At 44.3% G+C, this 24,648-nt stretch overlaps 2 protein-coding genes across 3 annotated transcripts in view; one reads left to right on the forward strand and one right to left on the reverse strand.

Annotated features, from left to right (window-relative positions):
- Positions 1–7,783: 7,783 nt before the first annotated feature.
- Positions 7,784–24,648, forward strand: part of rnf32 (ring finger protein 32) — a 43,010-nt gene continuing 26,145 nt past the window's right edge. The window contains exons 1-7 of the mRNA XM_086101425.1: positions 7,784–7,798; positions 8,968–9,187; positions 9,447–9,589; positions 11,366–11,523; positions 12,492–12,600; positions 16,369–16,539; positions 17,150–17,388. Of these exons, the coding sequence (XP_085957551.1) occupies positions 7,784–7,798; positions 8,968–9,187; positions 9,447–9,589; positions 11,366–11,523; positions 12,492–12,600; positions 16,369–16,539; positions 17,150–17,383 (1,050 nt within the window). The 3' untranslated portion in view covers positions 17,384–17,388. The remainder of the gene's footprint in view (positions 7,799–8,967; positions 9,188–9,446; positions 9,590–11,365; positions 11,524–12,491; positions 12,601–16,368; positions 16,540–17,149; positions 17,389–24,648) is intronic.
- lmbr1 (limb development membrane protein 1) overlaps positions 17,684–24,648 on the reverse strand; it is a 33,346-nt gene continuing 26,381 nt past the window's right edge. Inside the window, exons 13-17 of one of the 2 annotated variants that reach the window (XM_086101423.1) lie at positions 24,059–24,135; positions 23,676–23,766; positions 22,913–22,979; positions 20,385–20,546; positions 17,684–20,206 (exon numbers count right to left, since the gene is read on the reverse strand). In XM_086101423.1, coding sequence (XP_085957549.1) covers positions 20,121–20,206; positions 20,385–20,546; positions 22,913–22,979; positions 23,676–23,766; positions 24,059–24,135 — 483 coding nt within the window. In that variant the 3' untranslated portion in view covers positions 17,684–20,120. The remainder of the gene's footprint in view (positions 20,207–20,384; positions 20,547–22,912; positions 22,980–23,675; positions 23,767–24,058; positions 24,136–24,648) is intronic. The other variant, XM_086101424.1, reaches the window with a different exon arrangement.

A 24,648-nucleotide genomic window follows, 5' to 3' on the forward strand; every position in this document is an offset into this window, starting at 1 on the left:
AGCATAAAGAGTCTCCCTCCCGTAATTTGGACTTTGGCCCTAAAAAAAAGAATCATACTTTGTCACGTCAAAGGAAAGCAGACATAATTGAACAGAAATTCTTCACCGCCTCATGTTGCTTAGCAAGGAGAAACAATTGCTCCAGCATTAAGTGACTCTACAATATGCAGATAGCTAACGACATGCTCTTATGTGCGCATAATAAGTGCCGCGAACGGTCTGTGCCAATGCTAGCATGCTAATGTGGCTGATCCACGACCATACGACCAACGTGCTGCCTTTTATTAGCACCTTTGTTCCTTAATTAAATTAAGGGATGTCCTATTCGTGTCAAATTATGATTTTTTTTCCCTATAATAAAAAAAATCTTCATTTTAATTTTTTATTACCCTTAACCCTTGCATAATAATAATAATAATTAATAATAATAATAATTCAGATTACCGTATTTTCCGCAATATAAGGCGCACCTAAAAGCATTGTTTTATCATCCGACGTGGTTTATACATGGATCAATATTCTGATATCATGGACGTAGTATTTTAAATGTTCTGTAAAGCGCTTTGTTACAGCTGCAGCGGTTGTGAAAGCGCTACATAAATAAAGCTTTTATTGTATTGTTGTTTTCCCTTTAGCGTAGCACCATCTAGTGGATCCATGATGCAACCGCAGCCACTATTGTAGCTTCTATTCTATGTGCCTTATAATGCGGTGCGCCCTACATATGAAAAATGTTTTAAAATAGACCATTGAAGGTGCGCCTTATACTCCTTATAGTGCGGAAAATACGTTATTTTTACTTTTCTTTAATAATATCATTAGTTTTTATTGGTGTTGCTGTCCCCTATCTAACCAGCGTTCTTCATACATGGTGCTTCTCCCTAAGTGTTGTCTTACGTTCTGTCTGGCCGGAGGGGGGGGGCGGAGGGGATGTTGTTATCTAATATGTCCCTTCATTCATCAACCGCGCTGCAGTCGTAAGTAACTTCATCTCAAAGGTGTGCCTGTTTACTAAACGGCGGCGAGGGCGACGCTGCCGAGTGATCTCGGGCCTGCCCACTAGAAGATGAAAGCTCGGCGAGATGCTCTCATCCGACCAGGACAGCTGGAGCTCGTCCCGTGCAGGACAAGTGCGGTGCGAGGGGGCTTTGCAACTTGATTTTGTGTTTGATACACTTTGATTCACCAAACTGTGGAGTGGTGGGCGATGAGCAGCGACTTGTCGGGGGGCCTTTATGGGACGTGGCGTTTGTTTATTAATCACTAGGTTGTGTGATGTGTCTCTCAGCGCGCCAACAGCTATAATTAAGCTTTAAAGCCCATGCCGAGGCTTGATGTGTCTGCATTTTGCTTCTTTTTTTTTTTTTTATCTCCTTTTGAAGACATGCGTGTGCTTGCGTGTACAGTACGGTACAGTACAGCCAGGGCGCCAATAATTGTGTGTGCGTGGTCAGGGGGAGCTTCCTTGAAAATGTTCCCACCTTGCATGACCTTCGAGGTGTCTGCTAACACGCCATCTTGTTTGCCTTTTTTTTTTTTTTTTTTGGTGGGAGGTGGTGGTAGGGGGACAAGTGACAGTTCAAAGGCGGGCAAATAGTTTGCTGCTTGTGTGATATGTTGGCTTCCACAGCTGAGGCAGCCTGTGTTTCACCGTGAGACTTTTTTTGGGGTCTCGTTCTGGTGTCAAAATACACACGCTCACGCGCACACACACGCGCACACACACACACGCACACACACACACGCCCACACACAAAATGCCATGTTTTTATGAGAATAGTCATAATGTTATGAAAATAATATCGGCACATTCCACGATGCATTCAACATTGGGTCAAGATTTAGATCGGGCAAGTGGTAAGAACTACACTGTAAAAAAAAAATTCAAGGCAACAAATGATAACATTTTAGGTTGGGCAATTCCACAAAATATTGAAAGTTTTGCTCCTGTGATAAATAGTTTAATGTTCATTATCGTCATTACATAGATGTGCTTTATAGTGACCCCAAAGGGTCAAAAGAAAAAAAAAATCAACATGGTCAGTCGCAATTGACAACGTGTCATTTCGGCTACGTCTTCCATCTTGCGTCTTGATTTCAACGTTGTCGTGTAAAAGTCAACTTTTCCCATACTCGTCTGTCGTCGCCTTGATGTGGGGCGATGTAATTAAGCGGTTGACAATTAAACATCAGTAAGCTCAAGCTTACAGTTAACAAAATGATGATGCGCCGCGGGACATAAAAAAAAAAAGCCACGTTTGCAGCAACTTCTCATTACAGGGGGACCATTTTGACATAAATAAATGGTAAGGGGTTTGATGTATGTCTGATTTATATGTTCTGTAATTATTATGGTTATCTGATACGTTCTTGAGCGGCGCTGGTTCGCACGTCGGCCTCACGTTGCAGAGGTGCAGGGTTCAATTTCGCCTCCGGCCTTCCTGTGTGGAGTTTGCATGTTCTCCCCGTGCCCGCGTGGGTTTTCTCCGGGTACTCTGGTTTCCTCCCGCATTCCAAAAACATGCGTGGTAGGTTAATGAAACATTCTAAATTGTTCCTATTTATGATTGTGAGTGCGAATGATTGTTTGACGAAGTGTGCCCTGTGATTGGCAGCCAACCGGGTCAGGGTGTACCCCGCCTACTGCCCGAAGACATGTGAGATAGGCTTCAGCACACACTGCGACCCATCGTGAAAAGTGAATTTTACTGACTATAGGTCACATTAACCCATTCATGCACCCTGTAACCCGATAACATAAGATGTCCACTGTCCCTGAAAGGGTTAATGGTGGAAAAAGTTTTGCCATGATTTCTCTTGGTCGCCATTTTATATCACAAGAAAGGTGGCATTTGAGCAGGGGTGTGTAGACTTTTTATATCCCTTGTCGATGTACAATGAGATATGTTTGTCATTTCTTTCAGAACATATGTGCTTGTGTAACTTAAATCTTTTTTTTTTCTTTTTTCCGTGCTGCCAGTAGGAGCTTAAAAGGTATGATTGGATTCATGTTCGGCGCATTGTTGCGGAAGCAACATGAAGTCGGAATTGCGAGGGATTAAAAGGAAGTTGCGCTGCGGGTGGGTGGCCTACAATTTACGGCCATTATGTCGGGCCTATTTCGAGCAATCCTGATGGATTCGGCTCAATTATTGTCCATTACGGAGAAAGGAAGATGGTCGCCATCAAGGGCGCCCCGGCAAAGTAGTGCGTCCATCGCGGACCGCAATGCGCTCGTGTCAGAAGTGTCTCGCTGCTAAAACGAAAGACATCGCTTCCCGACGTTTTTGCCTCGCTTATGGGACATTCCGGATGCGTATGCTCTTTGAGATTGTGAGCAGCTCAATCGGAAAGGTCTTTTTACCATTTGTTCAAATAAACAACCATAAACGATATAATAAATGTATGGGTGGTATTGTTGTTCTATGTGAAGTCATCATAGAGGATGCCACTGCCTTCGTATGCAGCTTTTGTTTTATATTCACATCCACACAAAGTATCGTATTTTCTTTTAATTCACAATTGCCTACAGCGTCGGTGTCAAACCAAAGGCCCCGGGGGCCAGATCTGGCCCGCCACATCATTTTATGTGGCCCGCGAAACCAAATCAAACGTGTCAATTTACATGATGCTTGCTAAAATCTGGAGCAAAATTCCAATTCTTATATGTAATAAATAAGAGAGATACTGTAAGCATTTTCTCATGACAGCAACTGAAACAACAGTTGGATAAATTGTTACTATTGACCTCTTTATATGGTTTCCGTCATAACAGCCCTCCAAGGGAAACTAAAATGTGCCCCGTGACAAAAATGAGTTTGACACCCCTAGCCAACAGTATACAGAGGCTTTTTTTTCTCTTTCTAATTAATGCATGTATATTTTGTGACATACAATGCCGCTGACTATTCTCGCTGCTGTTCATGTTCACTTATGTATAGGGCAAAAACTGCGAAATGCGTGTTGAATATTATAATATGTTAACATTACTTTTAGATTATGATGAGATATTATTGCAATATTTCATTTACATTTTTATTATCCAATGAAAGAAATAAAATTTTCTATGCGGCAAAAGAAGAAGGCGCAATGTATTTGTATCCAATTGCGTAACCCTTTCATGGACAGCGGTTACTACAGTGGACACCTTATCCCCTCGAGACAGTTCTTTTGTTGAGAGGTTTTAATTTATCTCATGTCCTTATGATATGCATATTGCCTGGGCCATTATCGCAATTACTATTTTTTTTAAATATATTGTGCAGCTGCCCATCTGTCTATAGCGATTAGTTCATGTACAGTTTGCCATTTATGCCCGCTGAAATACATTGGTAATTATTTTTCATGCATTGCCACGTAGACTGGTGGCCGAGTAGTTAGCGCATCGACCTCACAGTGCAGAGGTACCGGATTATGGCTCCGGCCTTCTAGTGTGGGGTTTGCATGTTCTCCCCGTACCTGCGTGGGTTTTCTCCGGGTACTCCGGTTTCCTCCCACATTCCCAAAAGATGCATGGCAGGCTAATTGAACACTCTAAATTGTCCCTCGGCGTGAGTGCGAGCGCGGATGGTTGTTGGTCTGTGTGCCCCGCGATTGACTGGCAACCGGTTCAGGGTGTCTCCCACCTACTGCCCGAAGACAGCTGGGGGATAGGCTCCAGCGCCCCCCGCGACCCTTTTGAGGATAAAGCGGTTCAGAAAAGGGATAGATGGATGGATGCATTGCCACATGCAACTATTCTTGCCGCTGTTCAAGTCGAAGGGTGCATAGAATCAGCCTGTCCATCAAATCCAGGTTTGAAGTCAGCTGTTTGACCTGGGAATGGACTATTACAGTAGAGTACCAACAGTTTGGACTAGTGACGGACAATTTGAGTTTGTACTATTTCTCCTGCCGAAAACTTGTTTGCTAATCAATCCAACCAAGTGCAATGTGGAGCGTGTGTCAAATTGGGGTGGGTGAGGTGATTTTGAGCTTTTTGCTGACGGTGTGGTGCTGATGCACTGCTCTGGACGGTGGGGGTGGGGGAGCAGATTGAGTCACTCCTGGCATAGGGGACACTCACGCAGCGTCGGGTCCGGCAGCAGTCAGCACAAACCAGACCTAATTAAGTCACCCCCCCCCCCCCCTTCCATCCCCTGCATCGCCACCGTCCGTCCCCCTTCCCGACTTATCTTAATCACGACGAGGGATCAATAAGTTCTCAAGTGCTAATAAGCGCTGGCACATTTTGTGATATGTGAGCCGCTCCATCATTTCAACCGGCCGCAGATTTATGGGAAATCCATTGTTAGGTCCAAAAGTATGAGGTAATGTAGCACTTAGTAAATGAAGTCAAAGCCAAAAGGATGCAGGGTGATTTGTATTTCATTTACAAAAGGACACGTCTAATCATTTGGAGCTCCATCTCCCTGAAAAGCAGCCGACGTGCTCTAATGACGACGCGCTTCTTTTATAGACGCAGACCGGAGTCATCCCACGAGGACCGCAGGGGACTCCACGTGAGCGATTAAAGTCATGTTAGGGGAGGCATTATCGGTCAAGTCATAAAATAATTGAATTTACCGATTGCTCGCCTGGTCATCTCTCTGGCTGACATAATTGTTCATGAGCCATTACGGGCTGCCGTCTCTCATCTATATCTCGGTACGAGGACTCGCCTGACAACGGTGCACTACATCAGAGTGGATGATAATGAGGATTCTGTACGTAGGCGTGTGTGTACAAGTTGCGTCCGAAAGGTTCACGAAAAATACATTCCGATGAATTCAAACTCTTCTAAAAAGCCAGCCGCGGGTAGCTTGGTTATAAACTTGATTTCAAGCATTCACACATGGGACGGACTTCACTCCTGTTGGCGGCTCATTGCTTTCGTGTGCAGCATAACGGCTAAATGCTGCTTCACCGTGTTTGCTTTGACCTCTGGGCTCTGAGCTGATTCTGCAGACTACTTTGTTTGACCTAAACCATTCTGTTATTTAGAGACTAGTAGCCGAACTTAAAGTTTTATTGTAAAGCTAATACATTAGTAAATATCATTTTTTTAATGCAATTAAAAAAAATGGATCATTCTGCTTACGTCACACTCATGTTGAGTGACACACTCTCAGAGATGAGTGAGAGACCCAACCGGTGCGCCGAATGTTTTGCCCCGTTCATACACAGTATACAACATTCACACTCACTCAGACAGCATTCGTTCTTAGAAGTGATATGAGGAGATCCAATCAGATTATCGGGTCTGCCGTCATAAATTATTTCATTCAACTCAAGTATTGAGGCATTTGTAGAAGCATCATTTTCCATTCCAACCTACTCTTCTTTACTTCTTCTTTTTTTTTTGGGGTGACTTAAGTCATCAGCTCTCTACACGTCAAGGTGAGTTGTCTTTTGAGAAATACCACAGATCAGGTTAAGAGAGCCACGGGGCGAAGAAAGTTAAATAAAAAGTCCTTTAAAAAAAACGGTAAAAACAAACACGCTCCGCTGTTGAAAATAAAAGCACACACTGAAATCCATTCTGATGACAGTTGGAAGAATGCAGGAGGGTACTTGAGCCCCATGTTTGCCATATCTTTTAAGCGTGATTATTTACTTAAAACAACAAACCAAAGCCCCAAGTCTGGCAGGGTTGGACGTCGAGGCCTTTGATTGAGCCCTGGACTTGAATTCTTCGCTAATAAATTGTTCCACGCCTTTGTCTGCGGCATTAGCGCCAGTGGTCTCCGTTTTTCTTGCCCTAATCTCAAGAATGTGGCAGCCTCTTGAGAAGCTTGCGGGTTTCCTTCACTCCGGTGCGTCGCGTCTCGGCTTTTGTTTTCTTAGGACGGCTGCGCAGATTGACAGGCCTCACCGTTAGCCGTCTTGCTTTTCACCGATTGCGGCTGAGCACATCAGTGTCAGTCAAGGCTGCAAAGCATTAAAAAAAAAAAAAAAGGCGACGCAAAACCCCCCGCATCACAAAATATTGAGCAAACTTTTCATCGAGACCTTTTTGGTAGGGGTGGGGCTACCGCTGCTGGGGATGTTGTTTGTGTGTATGATTTTTTTTTTCCAATGTGAAGGTGACCTGGGAGGGATCCCTGAGCTCACAGCACAGGTATGAGCAGCTTAGCTTTGTTCTGACGACAGCTGGCTGGGTGAGTCACATTGACTAGCCTCCTTTGGTCAGGTTCCAACTATGCACTGACAACTGCCTGACAATAAAATAATCATTAGTAGGGATCGAGACACGGCACGGAGGTTTTCAAAGTACTGTATTTAGTTTTACAAACCCAAAAAAATCCATGCAATGGAGGAAATAGCTGCTTGATGTTCCGCTAAATTTGTACGTTTGCTCACTTAGAAATTGTCGCCGATATATAGCCTACGGTTGTTTATTAATTTTTATGACAATATGGTGAACCATCGTACCGTTAACGTCAGGCTCACGGACGTTCCACAATGCGACCGCCGAAGTTATGACGGACATATTTATGCTATAAGTGAACAAATGAAGAGTAAGAGTGACAAATGATTTCCCCACTGTACAGTTGGGGATGTTTTATTCTGATGTTTGAGCATACTGCTTGATTTTCTAACAATTTAGCCATAATATTCATGACAAAACAATGAATTAGTAGTGGTTGCTCAAGCAGTGTCACAGTTTTATCGTCGTAAACGTGACATATTTCTGTTTTATTTTGAAAACGCTCTGAAGTCTCTTTCGGCTCAGCGAATCAGGAGCGGTGAAGGGAACAATTTGTAGTTACCTAGCAACTGCTCCAAACTCTGCGCTGATAGGATGGCAACGCGGAAGGTTTGGCTTTCACTTCGTCCTAACTTTTGTGTAAAATAAACTAAAGCGTGTCCGCGTTCTAAAAAGTGGTTGAAACAGCGGGTCGTTTATGTGCTTGGGTACACACACACATTTACTCACAAGTAGCGAGACACTTGCTGTTTTTCTCGTTTGATTAGAAAATAGTGACACTGTCTTGAGTGCTAAAAATACGATCCCTTTGCCGTAGAATGCAAATATATATCGTTATTAATCTATGAAATGTTCTTCATTAAAACCACGTTTGCTTTTCTGAAGCTAAAACATTTTCTGTGCACCCCAATGCGTTACTGTCACTTCATGAATACATTGCTAATATGTGTCGGTATGAGATAACGGACTCGTTGCCGCCTTTTTCGTGATCGCGTCGCGCAGGTACGTTTTGTCCTCTCAGGGTAAAAAATAGGTTTAAAAAACACGTTTTCCGCCTTTACTTTTATACACACTGTACAGTGGAATCTCCTCCGTCGCCTCGTTTTTCATTCGATTTTGACCGCCCAAAGTGTTGACAACAAGGCGGCACATTTTATATCGACCTCGCACGCAGGAGAGCCGTCCACCGGGATAAGCTTGCCGTCCATTGCCGGTGATGGTGTGGGGATTTCCGGTGGGCAAAAAAAAAAAAAAAAGCAGAGGGCCCGCGTTTCAGAAATGGCATTTACGGCACACGTAGTCGTTCCCAATGATTATATCGACTCAAAATGCTTCTCTGTGTTCTTGAGGAATTTTGCCTGCTTTTTGAAACTTTAAAATCGAATAACTTCCATCATTCTTTCGAATTATTCACAACATTTAAACCACTTTCTCCATTCCAGCTCTTTTTCCAGAAACATTGGTCCTGCTGGGATTATTATTTTTTTTTGTGGCCGCTTGTTAAGTATTTAAACTGGACCGGCGTTGTCAGACAGACTTCTTATAGGCCATGCCAATGAAATAACACATGAAAATTGGTGTTATTTATAACATGAACATGCACCAATTTCCGAATGAGAATTGTAGTTCGCATGCCTGCCTCACAATTCTGAGCGTCAAGGGTTAAGACACTAAATTGTCCATAGGTGTGAATGTGAGAATGGTTAGTTGAATAAACCAATAAATAACGGTAAGCAGTGTTGAAACTGATGTCTAAATAATATTTCCCTACTTGACAGAATTCCAAAGCAAGCAGTAGGTTGGTGATCACCTCAGTGGCCCTTCAGGATCACATCACCAGGAATTTTCTTGAACCTGATTTCTTGCTTTCGGACCCGCTGCTGGCATTCAAAAGCAAAGGCCACGCAAAGGAGAGAGCGATCCGAAGCGATGTTCCTCTGAGCCTCGGAGAAGAGCGAGAATATGTGCTTGATCCCGTGCCGCTGCCTCCGACGTTAGGTGGGTTGATAGCTAGCGCTACGGTGTTCATCTTGTCTTTAAATATTATTATTACTTTTTAATGTGCTTCTTTTGTTCAGACGCATGTTTTTTTTTCCCCCCAGTAAAAACAAGAAATGAAACTATCAGCAATGTATAGATTTCTCTTAAAAATATTCTGAACATAATAAACCCAAGACCTTTCCAATAGCTAGCTAGCTTGGAGACAATCAGAGGTGTCTGGTAATTTCTGTTGTGTTTTCATTTTATTTTTCGCCAGCTCAGAGGATGGGCTTGGTGGCGTTGCCCCCAGAGAGGCTGAGCGAAGATGAGTGGACTCTAGTGAAAGCCAGATCGGTCCAGCAACGGGAATCCGAGCAGCCTTGCGCAATATGCAGGGAGGCCTTCTGCCTTAAACCTCAGGTAGTAACTGCATTGCCTGTCTGAATGCTTTGCAGAAGCATTGTTTTTTTTCTCTTTTATTTTTTATAACTGGGGTCTTCCCTTGTGTCCAACTGTAGTATCTGTGTGAATGCTTACGTATGGCTTTCAATGGTAAGGCCCGGCCCGGTGGGAGACGTAACTAATAAGCCAATTAGATGAACTTCTGTAGGTTTTTTTTTTGGGGGGGGGGGGGTTAATAAAAATTATCTTTTGAAACAACTGCTGTCAAAAACCAACATTCATTTCACGACCATTATGATTTGCTTCTAAAAAAAAAAATCTTACTTTCTAAAAGAAAAAAAAATGTACAAGATCAATGTTGAATGTGTCTTGTATGTGTCAAACTGTCGCTTGCATTCTCCGCTCTAATGGCTTGTGGAGCTGCTGGAAATTGTACACAGCAGGGGGACCCTCTCTCCGGTGACGGAGTGTGCTGTGACTCGCCCCAAAACAATGGGAAATCAATCATCCTGTGTGCCAATTCGCATTGCCTAAAAGAGTACAAAAGAGCCTCTTGCAGGTAGTCCAGGTTCCAGCCGGCACATGGAGGCTCCTACTGATTCCCTCTGTCCCCTTGGCAAATAACACTTTCACATATGCGCCTGAATACACATGCCTTTAAGATGGAAACACATACACACAAACACCGGGCATGTATATTGCATATCAAAGGTCGACGGACCCCTTTTCGAAATTCCAGGTTTTCTTGGGTAAACAGCAGTTAGTCACAAATGGTCTCACGGTGAGACCGTTGTCAACAGAAATGTAATTTAAAACTAGCTTCCTTGACAAGATAAACCCCGAAAAGTCGGCTAACTAAGGAACAAAACGGCAGGCAATGAAATCATAACTTTCTTGGCTCATGTAAAAATCTGGAGTCTGAGAATGATCCCGCTAACAAATGAACAACAAGCAATCAAGACATAACTGATCCTAATAAAAACGTAAAGTTAACTGGCTAACCTGGGGTAAAAAAAATTATGTTAAAATTAAGTTTTACTTGATCCGGCTAGCTGACAAACAAATCACCAACGGATGAAGCAGAACTTCCCTGACCTAGGTAACGCTCTGGAGTTTTAGCATGATCTTGCTAAGTAATGAACAAACACCAAATGATTAATTTCTTGGCTGAGGTAAAAATCTGGAATCTTCCTGCGATACTGCAAAGTAATCAACAAACAACAAATGATCATTTCTTTGGTTGTTGTAAGACCTGGAAATTTTTAGAATTTCCTTGAGCGAGGTCAAAATTAGGGATATGCCGATCGATCTGTGGCTGATTATGAGTTAATATTTGTGAATAAGTGCATGATCGATTAATCGATCACCTTATGTAGATAGTTGTTCTGGTAAGGGAGGAACATATTAGTTATATCTATCCGTATTGTTTAGTGTTTTTTGTTATTGTAAAGTGTCCTTGGGTGTCTTGAAAGGCGCTTATAAATAAAATGTATTATTATTATTATTATCTTAAGAAAATACGAACAGACATGCTCCCGTCTCTTCATTCCATAATTTTTTTTTTTACCAGCAATGCACGATGCATCACCATGGCAATAAATAATAATTCTTCACAATTGGGCATTTTTTCCAAGAACGCACAAGGTTTTGAAATTAATTACTTGGGTCTCATTTTTAAAATCACCAAATCTGGCATTGGAACAGGGGTGCGTTGACGTTTTAAAATCACTGTATCGCACGCATGTGTGCCGTTAGTACGAGCGTCCACTTTGTGCTTTTTTTCCCCTCATTTAGGTGTTACTGTCGTGCTCACACGTCTTCCACAAAGCATGTCTGCGGGCCTTCGAGAGGTTCTCCGGCCGCAAGTGCTGCCCCATGTGCCGCCGGGAGCCGTACGAAACACGAGTCATCCACGACGCCGCGCGCCTCTTCCGAAACCACTGTGCTGTCAGGTGAATAATTTGGCCTAGCCCAGGGGTGTCAAACTTATTTTATTATCGCGGGCCACTTCGGAGTTACGGCTTCCCTCGGAGGGCCTGTGCAAAATCTCAACGTTATTTATTACCCATGACAATTTGACATTTCGGTCCAGATTTCAGCAAGAATTATGATAGTTGACACACATGATTTGTTCCTACGGGCCACATAAAATGACGTGGGGGGCCGGATCTGGCCCCCGGGCCCTGACTCAGGCACCTGTGACCTAGCCTAACGTATAGGTTTTTTTCATAAACATTTGATTTTATTTACAGTACTTCCTTGTTTTGTACACATTTTGTCTTTGAATTTAATTGCAGTATTTTAAATGTATTTTCTCTTTAAAAATATATTTTTACTTTTTTTTTAAGTGCATAGCTTGCTGAATGTTTATTTTCTCCTGAATTCTCCCCCCCCCCCCCACATTTTTAAATGTATTATGCTTTCTGTACATGCATCAGCAGACTGAAACCAAATCGTACGAAAACCAAAGCATTATCTCCCATCAGAATTAATATAAATCCAATTAATCCATTCCAACCAACAATGTTAAAAAATACTGGCTATTTTATGGAGAGTAACTCTTGTTTGACATCCAGAAAGCAAATAAATATACATCATGAATACAATTGCGAAACAAACATGAATCCTTTACCGAAGACTCATGATGGCGTACAGATTGATAGTGCAAAATTGTTAGTTCCAAAGGGTAATGTGCCTTTTTTATTTATTTTATTTTTTTGTAACGAGAGTGCAACACGTTCTTTCTTGAATTCTGTGGTGTTAATCGTCTTCTTTTTCAAAGAAAACCTTCGTTTGGAACTTTTCTTTGGTGGCTTATTGAACTTCGACACTCGATAAATACGCACAAAAATACTTTAAAATACATCACTTGGGAAGTCGACATGTCCTAATTATTGGTGACGTCACTTTATACATTTAGAATTCAAGCGTTCTGGCGAGGTTACCTGGCCCGGAAGTGGTACGGGGGTATTCGGAGGACCGTCTGCCCGAAAGACAAGCGGCTCCGGCGCAAATTCCTCGAAGCCAAGGTGAGTTTGGCTTCGATCGGGGCATGACATCATTGCGATCAGCCTTCTTATGGCTCACATCCATTAGTCTCCTCACGGAATTTTATTTCACCTGATATTGGTCAAATAAAGACAAATGTATCTTATACTTTGTGTCGAAGGCAGCCTCTGACCCAAAGTCTACATACACGCACGCGCACACAAACGCATGCACGCGCACCAACGTTCACCTGCGTTCACCCTCTCGAGCCCCTTTGATGCTTTGTGAGCGCCTCCGTGTTTGTTCGCTAATACCGGAGAGAGTTTTTGTATTATCGTCAAACAGTCTGAACATTCCAGACTCCGCACAAAAGCACAGTGCCTCTTGCACTTGCTTGGGTCTGCTACTCCTTCATCGATTAAGGCGCGCGTGGTGTGTGTTGTGCGGCTCAAGAGGTGACCGTCGTGTTTGGATACCTGGCCCAGGGAGCCGCGTGTCACATTCTGACCCGTGTTTGTTTGCGTGTTGAATGATCGGCGCCGCTTTGGAGGTGCCTCGTAGCAACAAGGGAACATTGCCACCTAGTGAACTCGACCCCGGCCGCGGAGAAGCGTAATTCTATCCATCTTTAGCTTTCCAAATAAATCTGAAACGAGCAAAATACAAAAAAAAAGTGAACCGCTTACGTCTGGTTTTTTTTTCATAGAATGCAAAAAGTTGAAGAGATAAAGCCACGGCTTTGTTTGCGTTATTGTTGTCATCTGAGTTAGGATTGATGTTTACGCCACACTAATTTGACAGAATTTTTGAGAAGTTGTCATTGCTTCAATGACTGCAAGTCAAAGTGTTGAACAAGATAACAACTCCAATTGAAGTCGATAAACTCTTTACCATTAATTCCCGATTGTTTGAAAAACATATATGGGAAGAGGACCGTGGAAAAATCAAACCAAGCGTTGGGTTCAGCAACAGGTGGAATTTTTTTCTGCAACGTTATAATGCACGGTCAAACCCATATAAGCTTTTATGGGTCCGAAAAATGAAAATACCTCGAAACCCGATTTGCTAGGAAAAAAGAAAGTAACGGATATATCTTTTTAAATCGGCGCCAAAAATACATTTGGGGATCCATAAAATCCATCTGTGATTCAAATTTGCCGTTGACCAATGTTGTTCATCGTTAGTCACATTTTTTGTGTGTGTGCGTAGTGGGTGGGGGTGGGGGGGGGCATATCAGTCAGGCCAACTTTCCAGGCACGGTTTGGTCGCGTAATCAGCAAAGTGCTTTGCACTTGGAAGTGGCAGACGAAGTGCGAGTGACAGGTGGACGAGGGCCCACCATCGCCCTCCATCACCACCACCCCCGGCGCAGCGCATCAAACGCGGACATTTACTGAGACAATTAAATGGGCCGTGACACATTAGGTCCCGCCCCACCCACTTTCCGTTGCCCGTCAGTCACTCATGTTGAGCAACTGTTCGTGTGGGTGGTCATGAGATTCTCATATCTTTTGTCACGTTCGGGATGATCTTCAAGAACATGCCACTGACGGGTCTGATCGTCTCCCATTTTGAAGGCCGGGTGGGTTATTGGTGGCGGGTGGGTGGGTTGTGGGGCGGGAGGGGGGGGGGGTGTTGTTTGCTTAGCTGACTGTAATTCAAACAGGCGTGTTGGTACTGGGCCCGGGACCTCTGCGAGCCTTTTCCTGAAGACAACAAAATGAACAAGAAATTCAAATCTCAGCTTTCCGTTTGGTCCAATTGACTCAATCGTGCCCCAATCCAGGACTGTAATGCCCTCCTCGCAAGTGGGCAAGGAGAGCCACAGTCAGCTGTTTATTGAATGGGACAAACAGCCAAACACAAATACGTCCTCGTAAACGCACAAATATTGTGGCACGGTGAGTAATTACACTTTATGAAACCAACTTATTTCTTTGTCTTTTTTTTGCATTTTTATACAATACAGTACTATTTTCCTTATGAGTAACACAACAAAAAATGGTTTTGGGCGGGGCTGGAACGGATTAATGGCATTTTAATTCATTTATCCAACAGTGAAAATTTGGTTTGAGCTCGGTCACGGACTGAATCAAACTAAGTCAAGGTACCACTGTATCCATTTTGCATTCCTTTTTTTTTTTTTAATTCATCGACAGCAGGGGCGTTTTTAATGTTTCCGGGATTGGATTGGATCCAACTTTATTGTCAAATGTGCTGTATTTTTGTGTTAGTGCACACTGCACCCTAAGCATTCTCAGAGTTTCACTTTTACAACAAAAAAAAAAACAAGTACTGAAAAAATAAAATTAAATAAAAAAAGCAGGCACCTTTAATCCGCGGTGGCGGACGATCTGCATCGCCAGAGGTGGTTCGCGGTCAGCAGTCTGCAATTGCAGCTTGCAATCAGAGCTGTTGCGATATATCTTTTATTATTCTTCTTCTTATTATTCTCATTTAAAGTTTGTTTCCTGTGCCATTCACCGATGGCACTGGCAACGAATGGGAATCTCGAGCGCCAGCAGAAGTGTTTTCAAACGCTACACGTACGCACGATAGTTTCTGCACCTCACGCGCTGCAAAAGTGCATCCTATGCCTCCGCGGCAGGTCTCTACTAAGATAGGCAGTGATTTCCTTTTCGCAAACTCACAAAAGATCATATCTACTTTATTTTTCCGTTTCGTTCATGTTAGGAGCCCGTTGTGGCCGTTGCTCATCATGGCGTGCGTGTGTGGGTGCATGCACGTGCGGTGGACGGTTGGTTCCTTGAAAAGTAGGTCTTTGGCCACCACGAAAATAAAAAACTGTGTTTACATACATTCAAATGGATGTAATAAAACAGCCTCCGCCCGGGCGCTTCGCCGTTGTTGAATTAGCCATAAAAAGGCCAGCTGTAAAGCAGCACAGACAACGTCATACTCGGAAGACCACGTGTTGTGTAACGTGATCGTGTCGAGATGCCGCTACGGTCTTTACGATAACCACGTTTTGTTGGTCCGTCTCCTTCCGCCTTTCTCGACTGTTTCAAACCATTCGAAGTTCGAAATGTTGAGCTCAATCGGGACATCTATGAGATCAACCTTTCGACAAATGTCACATTTTTACAATATAATTCCCAAATGAATATAGACTTTATACATCAGGGTTGCCCATCACGTCGATTACGATCGACCGGTAGATCGCAGACTGGTCGATCGCGAAGGGTGTTGAGGAGGAAAAAAAACCCCAAACAAACAAAGACTTTAAAACGGTACGTGTGCGCTACGATAGTTAACAGGCTGCAAACGTGCGTCGCATGCCTCCGTGTCAGGCTGTCGCTCATCATGGCGTGCGCGTGTATGTGCGTGCGCGGTAACGGGTCGATCGCGGGAGGTTGGTTGATTGAAAAGTCGTTCTTCGGTCCAAAATGTTTGGGCACCCCCGAAGGAGCTATCCTATTTTAGAACAACAGAAATGACACTTTTAATTGTCGGTCATCATCGTAAAATGGTGGAATTGATCACAGAATGCTCTCGAATCAGTTTGCTGCGTTGTTATGGCAACAGTTCCGTTGCACTCCCCACATGAATGATTTACACTTTGTGTGTATTCAAATAGACAACATGTCTGTTTGAGTGTGTTTCCATGTCTCCCAGCACCGACTTGTTCCCTGACCTGCTTTCCATTACTTATCCTCGTTAGTGAGCTTCTATTGATCCGTCACAATACACAAATGCACATAATTAGCCCCGACGTGAACACGCAGCTCTGCTTTTGTGGATGAGTATATGCCCCCCCCAGGTACCAATAAAATGCTCGGTCTCATCAGCTGCAGGAGCTGAGCGAGGACTTTGTGCGACGCTGTCACACCGACGCCGAAGCTTTTCTCAGCGATATCGACCGCTCGCTGTCATCGAGTCGCCGAGTATTTCGCCTGCCGGAGAGAAAAAAGCACGTCGCCGAGCCTCGGGAGGACGACTGGCGGCGCATACAGAGTCAGGTCGGGGAGTGGGGAATCATTCTTCTATTGCCTTTTACTGTGACGTGTTCGTGTTTGCTCGGGCACCACGGGGACGAACACAGAGGTGATCATTAATTTATCCAAATAATCAGTACGCCAACCACATGCCGGTTTTGAAATGCATGATGGGCCTGTCCGCTTTCCACTTTTCCAAAAAATGTCAGTGGCCAGAACTAAACATGTACTACTGTTTGACTTTTGATCATCTAATTAAGGCCCAGCCACTAATTGTTGTTTATACTTGGGATAGGCGAGGACAAATACCGGCCTCATTTTAAGGTGTAGGGCATAGGTGTCAAACTCGGGTCATCACCAAGCTCTGCAGAGGCCTGACATTGAACCTGTTCATTTGAATCAGGTGTGTTGCAACAGGGAGACTTGGAAAACATGCAGGACAGCGGCCCTCCGGGACCTGAGTTTGACACCTATTGCGGAGGATGCCAATACCAGCCGCCGATAGTTAACTCATCCCAAAGACGTTTAAAAACGTCTTTGGGAGACTTGGTCCAGAATTGGCTGGTACTGAATGAGTTAAGGCGGGGGGGATCCGCTAATTGGAGAGTTAACCCATATTTTCATGGGTGACCAGGTGACCCGGCGGGGGGCCGGCGACTGCCCCATCTGCCTGACGGCACTGTACGACCCGGGAGCGACGCCCGGGTCCTCTGGCTTCAAGCTCCATCAACGAGGAAGACGCTCGGTGCTCCTGTCCTGCTCCCACCTCTTCCATCAGGTCTGCCTGGATGCCTTTGAGGCCTTCGTTACGGACCGCAGCCCCGCGTGCCCCCTCTGCAGGTCCAGCTACCACAAGAAGCTCATCTGAAGCAGGTAGAGACCCCTTTCGGATCATCGCAGTTAGTAAAAGCAGGATAGAATGGATGTCATATCATTAGCCTTGCCTAACTAAGTGGAACATACTCAAAATCGGAAACCTTCCTAGTCATCAATAACTTGATCTAATAGTATCGGTGTATTAGTATCGGTGAATTTTACAAGTCTGAATACATCCTGAGTTCTATTATGTGTCGTCTGGAGCAATACTGTCTGTGAGTCCGTATTTTTGTAAATTGGTACTTGTCCAATATCAAACTATTCCTGAGAATACAAATGACAATCATGGGGATATTCTTCAACTTTTATTTGCGAACACACAGACATTAAAAAAAAAAAAAAAAAATTAAAAATCAACAAACATATATAGCCGACTGAGAAATTGATTAAAAAAAATACATTCACAAAACGTGGGGGGGGGGGGGGGGATGCTCACACGTGGACTGCGCTGCATCACTTTAAAGGTATGCCCACACGCCCACACAGCATGGAGATGAATAGAAAACCCACGTCGGACTGCGATGTTTTATGAGAGGTGCTATGGCCTGCTCATCTGAACAAGACCTGCACCGACATCCCTGACAGGTGCCTCATTGTCCACTTTGCAGAAACATTTTTTTGAGCTGTGCTGTTTTTTTTTTCCCCCCCGTGCAGTTTTCAAACGGCACAAGTCTACTTGACGATCAAAAGTACTTCTCTAAACAACTCTAAAACCAGGTCTTTGGTCCTGCTCTGCTTTTCACATCCAATTAGAGCTGCATATTCAACAAAGTAGTCCCTGCATCAATCAAACAAAATGCGTATGTACCCCCCCCCCCTCCAAAAAAATCTTTCTTGACATTATGAGTCGCCATGACAACACATCCGCAGTATATGACACCGTAATCGGTCACCAGCTTTTACAGGCCTCCCGGCTGGCGACCGTTTCTATGGCAACATTGACGGCCCCAAACCACCCCCCCCCCCAAAAAAAAACGAGTGTGCGTCGTACGTCGCTGGCTTCTGACTAACCTGGCTAGGATCACAGTGGAACTGTCTAGAGAGCAACTAAAAAAAATAAAAAAATACCAAAAGACGCGACAGGACCTTTCATGTTAAGCCAGCGACAGGCTCCTCGTTTAAGGCATTTACGGTTCTTCTGCGGACCGAAGCTGACCATGAATGCGCCGATGTGGCGGCCTGAATCCAAGCTCTTCGTTGTTTGTGCATTTGATTGTTTGCATGGGGAAAATATGTACAGGTTACTTGGTGCGCACCCGCCATGTTTACTTCCAAATAATGTAGAAAGAGCTATAAAACATATGTACAAGTGAGTACAGATTAAACAAACAAAAAAATAATCTACAGTGCCCTTATTTAGGGGGAGGGTGGGGAGGAATCAAAATATCGTCAACTGGCTTGAACTCAAATATAGAGCGCTGAAAAATTTCGAACTAATGACATCGTCAGGCTCAATAACAGCAAGATCCTAAAATCCAACATGCCCTTTCTACGACAATAGACTGGCCATTCAAAATTTTCCATGACATATTTTTTGGTATCTGCCATAGTTTCGAGGTAATACATGAAGTTACCCGCAGATTTGTCGCTAGAAATTTGTCTATAAATTGTGACGAAGAGATAAACGAGATCCTCGTCCCTCATTGTTGTAACTCGGGTGGCAAATAGTTGGAACATTTCAGCACAAAGGGTTTCTGGTAAATTTCCATCGGAATTTAAAATGGGGGAATAATCCGAATTGGAAATCTTTCATGACAATTGATGGGAATTATTGGAAAAGTATGAGGATAAATCCACAATTGGCTGACAACCAGTTCCGGCTGCCCAAAATTAGCTGGGATAGGCTCCAGCACGCCCGCGACCCCCGTGAGGAGAAGCGGATTAGAAAGTGGAAGGATGAATCTTATCGTAAATCCAGACAATGTATTTTGTTAAATATATAGCTCTCTGTGCCCACATGCGAGGACATTGCAGTATCTTAAGTGCTCCGTTTTCACTTCACTCGAATGGAGGCGTATTGTTGTTTTCATTGAGTGTGCTAAAATAACTTTTGATTCCCGATTTAAACTCAAGCCTATTTTTTCCCCCCCCCCATTCTTGGTTTGTTCCTATGGAAGGTTTCCAACAACCCTAGTTTGTAACCGATGCGTTCATGTGCCCTGGTTTTTGTGTCCGGAGACGGATAATCCCAAACGGATGTGTTGTAAGTATCAGTGCAGTGGCATAGTTCGAATCGCGTTCTTTCGTTTACATATCTTCTCAAAGAAACAAACGACAAACCCACTGAACAGTCCGATATTTATAATAGAGAACGGTAACGCAAGAAACTGAATAGTAACGGTTGACATGCTGACTTATGTGCTGATGTTTTTGTTACCAAAGCTTCCTTCCCACCAAGGGTTCAGTTTTGGTACATCTGACATTTTGTTATTATGGGTTATGTTTTTGTTTTTTTTTTCTTCTGGTACCACCTCATTAGGATTGACCTGATCCAAACATGTCCAAAGAAGACTTGAGGATATGAAATGGGGGGGGGGGGTCAAATCCACTCCTCAGTCTTTTTCTCGCTGGGTCCCGACTCCCATCCGAGTCGCAAGGGGACGGAATGTCATGAAGCGAAATGGCCCTTCAGCTTCCATTTGCGATGGGGGCTTCATCAAGTTGCCCGCCGATCCCTTTCACCTTTCAGCAGCCGGGGGGGGGGGGGGGTCTTTTCCCTGTCGATCCTTTCACAGAGTTTTCTGATGCCCATTGGCCGAGAGCTTCCCAGATTCGGGGTCCGTGGGGCTGTGTGACAGTTGCAATTTATCTAGACCTGGGCGGAGTGGGGGGGGGGGGCGAGAAAAGGAAGAGACAATTTATTAGGCAAGGCACGTCCCTGCGCTTCTGACGGAATTTTTCAAAGCCCGAGAGTTCAAATTTGACCCCTTTTGATATACAACAGCATTAAAATGACCCCCCCGAAATGCCATTGCTGCCTGTAACCTTTTTACCTAAGGCCTTTAGGAGTTCCTCCCGCACTGCCGAGGTGAACTTCCTCACTAAACACAGCGTGGTCACCACCGCAAACAACAAATTGTACGACAGGACGATGTAGAAGTTCCCCAGCCAGTTGAATCTCCCGAAGTCTCCCAGAAGATCGAACCTGGTGATGCCTGGCGAAATGACAAACGAGCCGACAAAAAAAGGCAGAGTCGGTGTACGTCATCCAGATGAGTGGGAATAATTAACGGCCTCTGCGGTGGTTTGGAAATGGGCGAGTCAGGGGAGTGACTAGGCGCCGCAGTCATGCAAGGAGGAACTCATCACTCCACGAGGAGCTCCTTCAGACGAATGAAGATGTGCTTCGTTCTGTTCAAATTTGGCATTCCGAAGCGTCTTGGGTGATCCCTGTGGAAAGTCTAAGCAACTAGGAAAGTTGGACTTTACGCTCCACACTAAACTCGATTTGACCTCGTCTAAACTTTCGAGCGCCCACGTCCAACTGTTCGTATTTCCCAACTTTCAGCACCTCCTGCTGTTCTCTTAAAAAAAAGTAAAAGGAAGCCGGACGGCAAAATTCACAACAGGCGTTCGATGGCCCGATGAGATGTCAAGGACACACGTTCAGAAATATCTTTATTGAGCATAAGTTGTCCAACAATGTGTTCCAGAAATCAGACTGAGGGAGTCCTGTGACATCTCCCGAGCCCCTCTGGTCAAAATGGATTGGCCGATCGATTCGGCGTCTGCCGAGATTTATTTACAGCCACAGTAAGCGCTTGGGGAGGCATCGCGGACCTTTAACCGGTTTGCCCGCGAGGAGACGGCGGGCAGTGGATGATAGGGACGGCCCCAGTCGATAGAGCTTCCCGCCGCGGTCTGCGGTTGACTCTCTGATTCTTTTATCGTTACCTGCAATTGATTTGCGCATGGTTTGACTAATATGTGAAAATGTAATTGCGGGATAAAAGATTTTTTAGAATGGGGAGGCATTGATCCGCCGTGGAGTCGTGCAAGGTTTGAGAGCCGCTACTTGACGACAAGCGGAATTACCAAGACAAATCTTAATACGCCAGCCATCAGGAGAGTGCGGACCTCCGCCAAGGCTGGATAGTAAAAGACAAATTTTGGCTCCCGTCTGTCAAAGTCGGCGCTCTGTGAAAGGTAGGGACCGGGAATAACAGAGATATTTCCTGGCTTTTGAGGTGGAACGACGGCTGTGTGAAAGCGAACCGTGGAAAGCTCGGACCAGGATGTGAAGTTTAACACCAAAGAGACTCAACTTGTCCCACGTGGTCGAGTGTTTTGGCTTTTGGGGTTTTTTTTGTGATTTAAGGCGAGCAAGCCGAGAGTTTTGAAAGAAATGTTATTCTGATTGCAAATTTTTGAAATTTCCCCAAAATAGCATCTAGCGCAGTGGTTCTTCTTAACCTGGGTTGGATCGAACCCAGAGGTTCGGCGAATCGTTCTCAGGGGTTTGACGGAGCCTCGGCCATGGAAGTTAAGACACACCCGACTCAACATGTCAATTAGTTATGACACGCCCGCTCGGCCATCACTGGCTGCAGATGATCACATGATATCGCTTGTCCAATCAGTGCTATGGGAAATTTAGTTCGCTTCGTAGTCAACGTGTGACTGTCATGATAGTACGTCACACAATTAAAAAAAAAAAAAAAAGTATACTTATCCCTTGAAATGTAACTACTTTTTTCAGTTTTTTTTAATGTCTTGAATTTGTAAAAAAATCACAATTTTTATTTTTCACTAAGGGTTCGGTGAACGTGCATATGAACCGTTTAGGCTCGGTATCTCTTAACAAGGTTAAGAACCACCGATCCAGTGCAAAGAAGAAAAAAATCGGTCGTCAGTTCCAAAATGACATCGCTAACTCCTGGCATGGCGCGCTTTGTTCTCGTGTTTCCCATCATTGCAGGCCTTTGTGAACGGAGATAGTTTGGACGACATGGTTGTTTGCATGTTCTATGAATCTTTTTTTTTTTTTTTTTTTTTCATATCCAGCACTTTGTATGCGGTGGTGGTTGTTTTAAAGTGCTCCATGAATACGGTTGAGTATGACGAACCATTGGTGGATCGGTGGAGCAGACAGAACCATGTGCGAAGGACTTTCGTCATACCACAGTCAGCGCCACACACATCGTCTTTTTTTTTTATTTTTTTTTAACTCTTCAACTCAATCTCGGGCAACTGACTCCTTTTCATCTATTCAGTGCCACAAAGCGGAACCTGTTGATATTTTGTCAAGCTTCCAAGTGAGTCACTGTATGCGCTCTCTCTCTCTCATATACACATGCTATTTGAACAGCTGTGGTTTGCGCTCTGCGTGTTTATTAGTGTCATTGTCATGTGACAGTCGCGTTTGTCTAATTTTTATTTATTTTTTTTAAGCCTCAATTCCAACCCTCCTTTCGTTTCTAACGTCATTATGGGAAGCATTGGGATCATTTAACTGTCACCTGAGGTAGGGGACACTCCGCCTTTACTGCTAGCGTCGTGGTAGATACCAGCCGGTACTCACCTAATGTTCTGGACATCACCGGTAGGGCTGAACTCAGCACCAGGATGGACACGCAGCATCCAATAATCTACAAAAAAGGAGGGACGAGAGAGCCATCAAATGAGCGCCACTCCATTTTGTCACAATTGCATCAAGATGACTCGACGACTAATTCCACATATTAGGCGCTCCATTTTGACAACTGCGTTTACATGGCCGTCAGTCGTGAGAGAAAACTAAAGAGAAGTGGAGGAAGAAAAGAAGAAGTGGCGCTAATTGACGCGGCCACACACATGCAACACGGCACTTGATGTTAAATGGGCTCCGACATATTGTACAGTTGGCGCCTGTGAAGTTGCTCATTACCAGGTTCTCTGCGTATTATTGTCCTTTCGCCGGAGCCTCGCGGCTAGTTAACGAGCCTCGCCACTCCCAAACTCATTACCAAGTGAATAGGTGCCACTATGGGCCAAAAAGAACTCGCATCCTTCCTTCCCCCTTTCCTCTGGAGGACAAAAACAAAGAAAAGAAAAAAAAAACTCCCGCCCTCTGATGTACAAGAAAAGAGCTTGCACTTTGCCAATGTTTGCGCACCCCACAAACAAATATTGGAGCGATCGACTAAAGCCATTGAGAGACCCGGGAGTGGAAAACATTAGTGAGCGGTAGGACGTTGAGGAAATAGATGAAACCCAGAGGTGGGGGTCTTCAGAACATTCTCAGCACCCTTGCCCCCACTTCACCCTGACCACCCAACCCTCGTCCTTGTGCACGCCGCCTTTACCGTTGTCATGGTTGTATCATCCTTCCTGGGTGTGAGACCCTCAAAGAGGCGCAGGCTGTAGAAGCCAACCACAGAGGAAGCCATCAAATAACTGCGCGGCAAACCAGTCAAGGAGCGAAGAATAGTTAGACGGGGGGTGGCCTCGGTTTATAACGGAATTGCGTTCCGAGGGCGGCGACATCAATCCGAATTTGTACCTCTAAAATTGCGAACACGTCCATTATGATTGACAGCAGGGATTGATGTGGACGACTAAAAACAAAAAAAATTTATCTCAGCCAGCAAATGCATCTTAATTGACTTTTGTAGAGTCTTCACCAACAAAAAAAAAAAAAAAAAAGAGAGGGAGGGAGGAAGGGTTGTGGGGGCCACTGAAAGGATACAACATGAGGATGATCTCCAACACGGCCTGGACCACGCCAAAGGTGGACAGAGAGGTGTTCCTGATGCCTCCTCGGTCCTGGAAAAGTGGAAAGAACGCATTATTCAATGTCGTCACGCATCACCAGTTCAAATTATGACCTGTTGTTTGTTAGTAGGTTCGTCAAAAATCTCTGAAAAAATACAAATAAAATCCTCCCGATTGCCAGTTGTTATTCAGTGCCAGTTTTTCTTTTTAGTTCGCACGATAATGGGGAAACTTTCTAGATTTTCACCTCGGTTGGCAATTTTTCTTTGTTGCCTATTCATTCGTTAGCATGATAAATTAAAAAGAAGTTATTTTGCCGGTACCTTTTGTTTGCTTTTGGGGGGGGGGGGTAAATAATGCAAAAATGCCCAATTGTTACCTCAACCAAGGAGGTTATGTTTTCGTCGCCTGTTTATTAGATTGCTGCATCGCGCAAAAAGTCAACAGTGTTACCTCAGCGCTAGGATTATGCTATTTTTTTTCACCGCTAATTTGTTAGCTCGAGCCATTGTTGCATTTTATTAGTTGGCCAAAAAAAAGGGATTTTTACCTCTGTCAATAGTT

The sequence above is a fragment of the Hippocampus guttulatus genome, chromosome 21, assembly GCF_054856545.1.
Source record: "Hippocampus guttulatus isolate MCC_2025c chromosome 21, RoL_Hgut_1.0, whole genome shotgun sequence".
Classification (NCBI taxonomy): Eukaryota; Metazoa; Chordata; class Actinopteri; order Syngnathiformes; family Syngnathidae; genus Hippocampus; species Hippocampus guttulatus.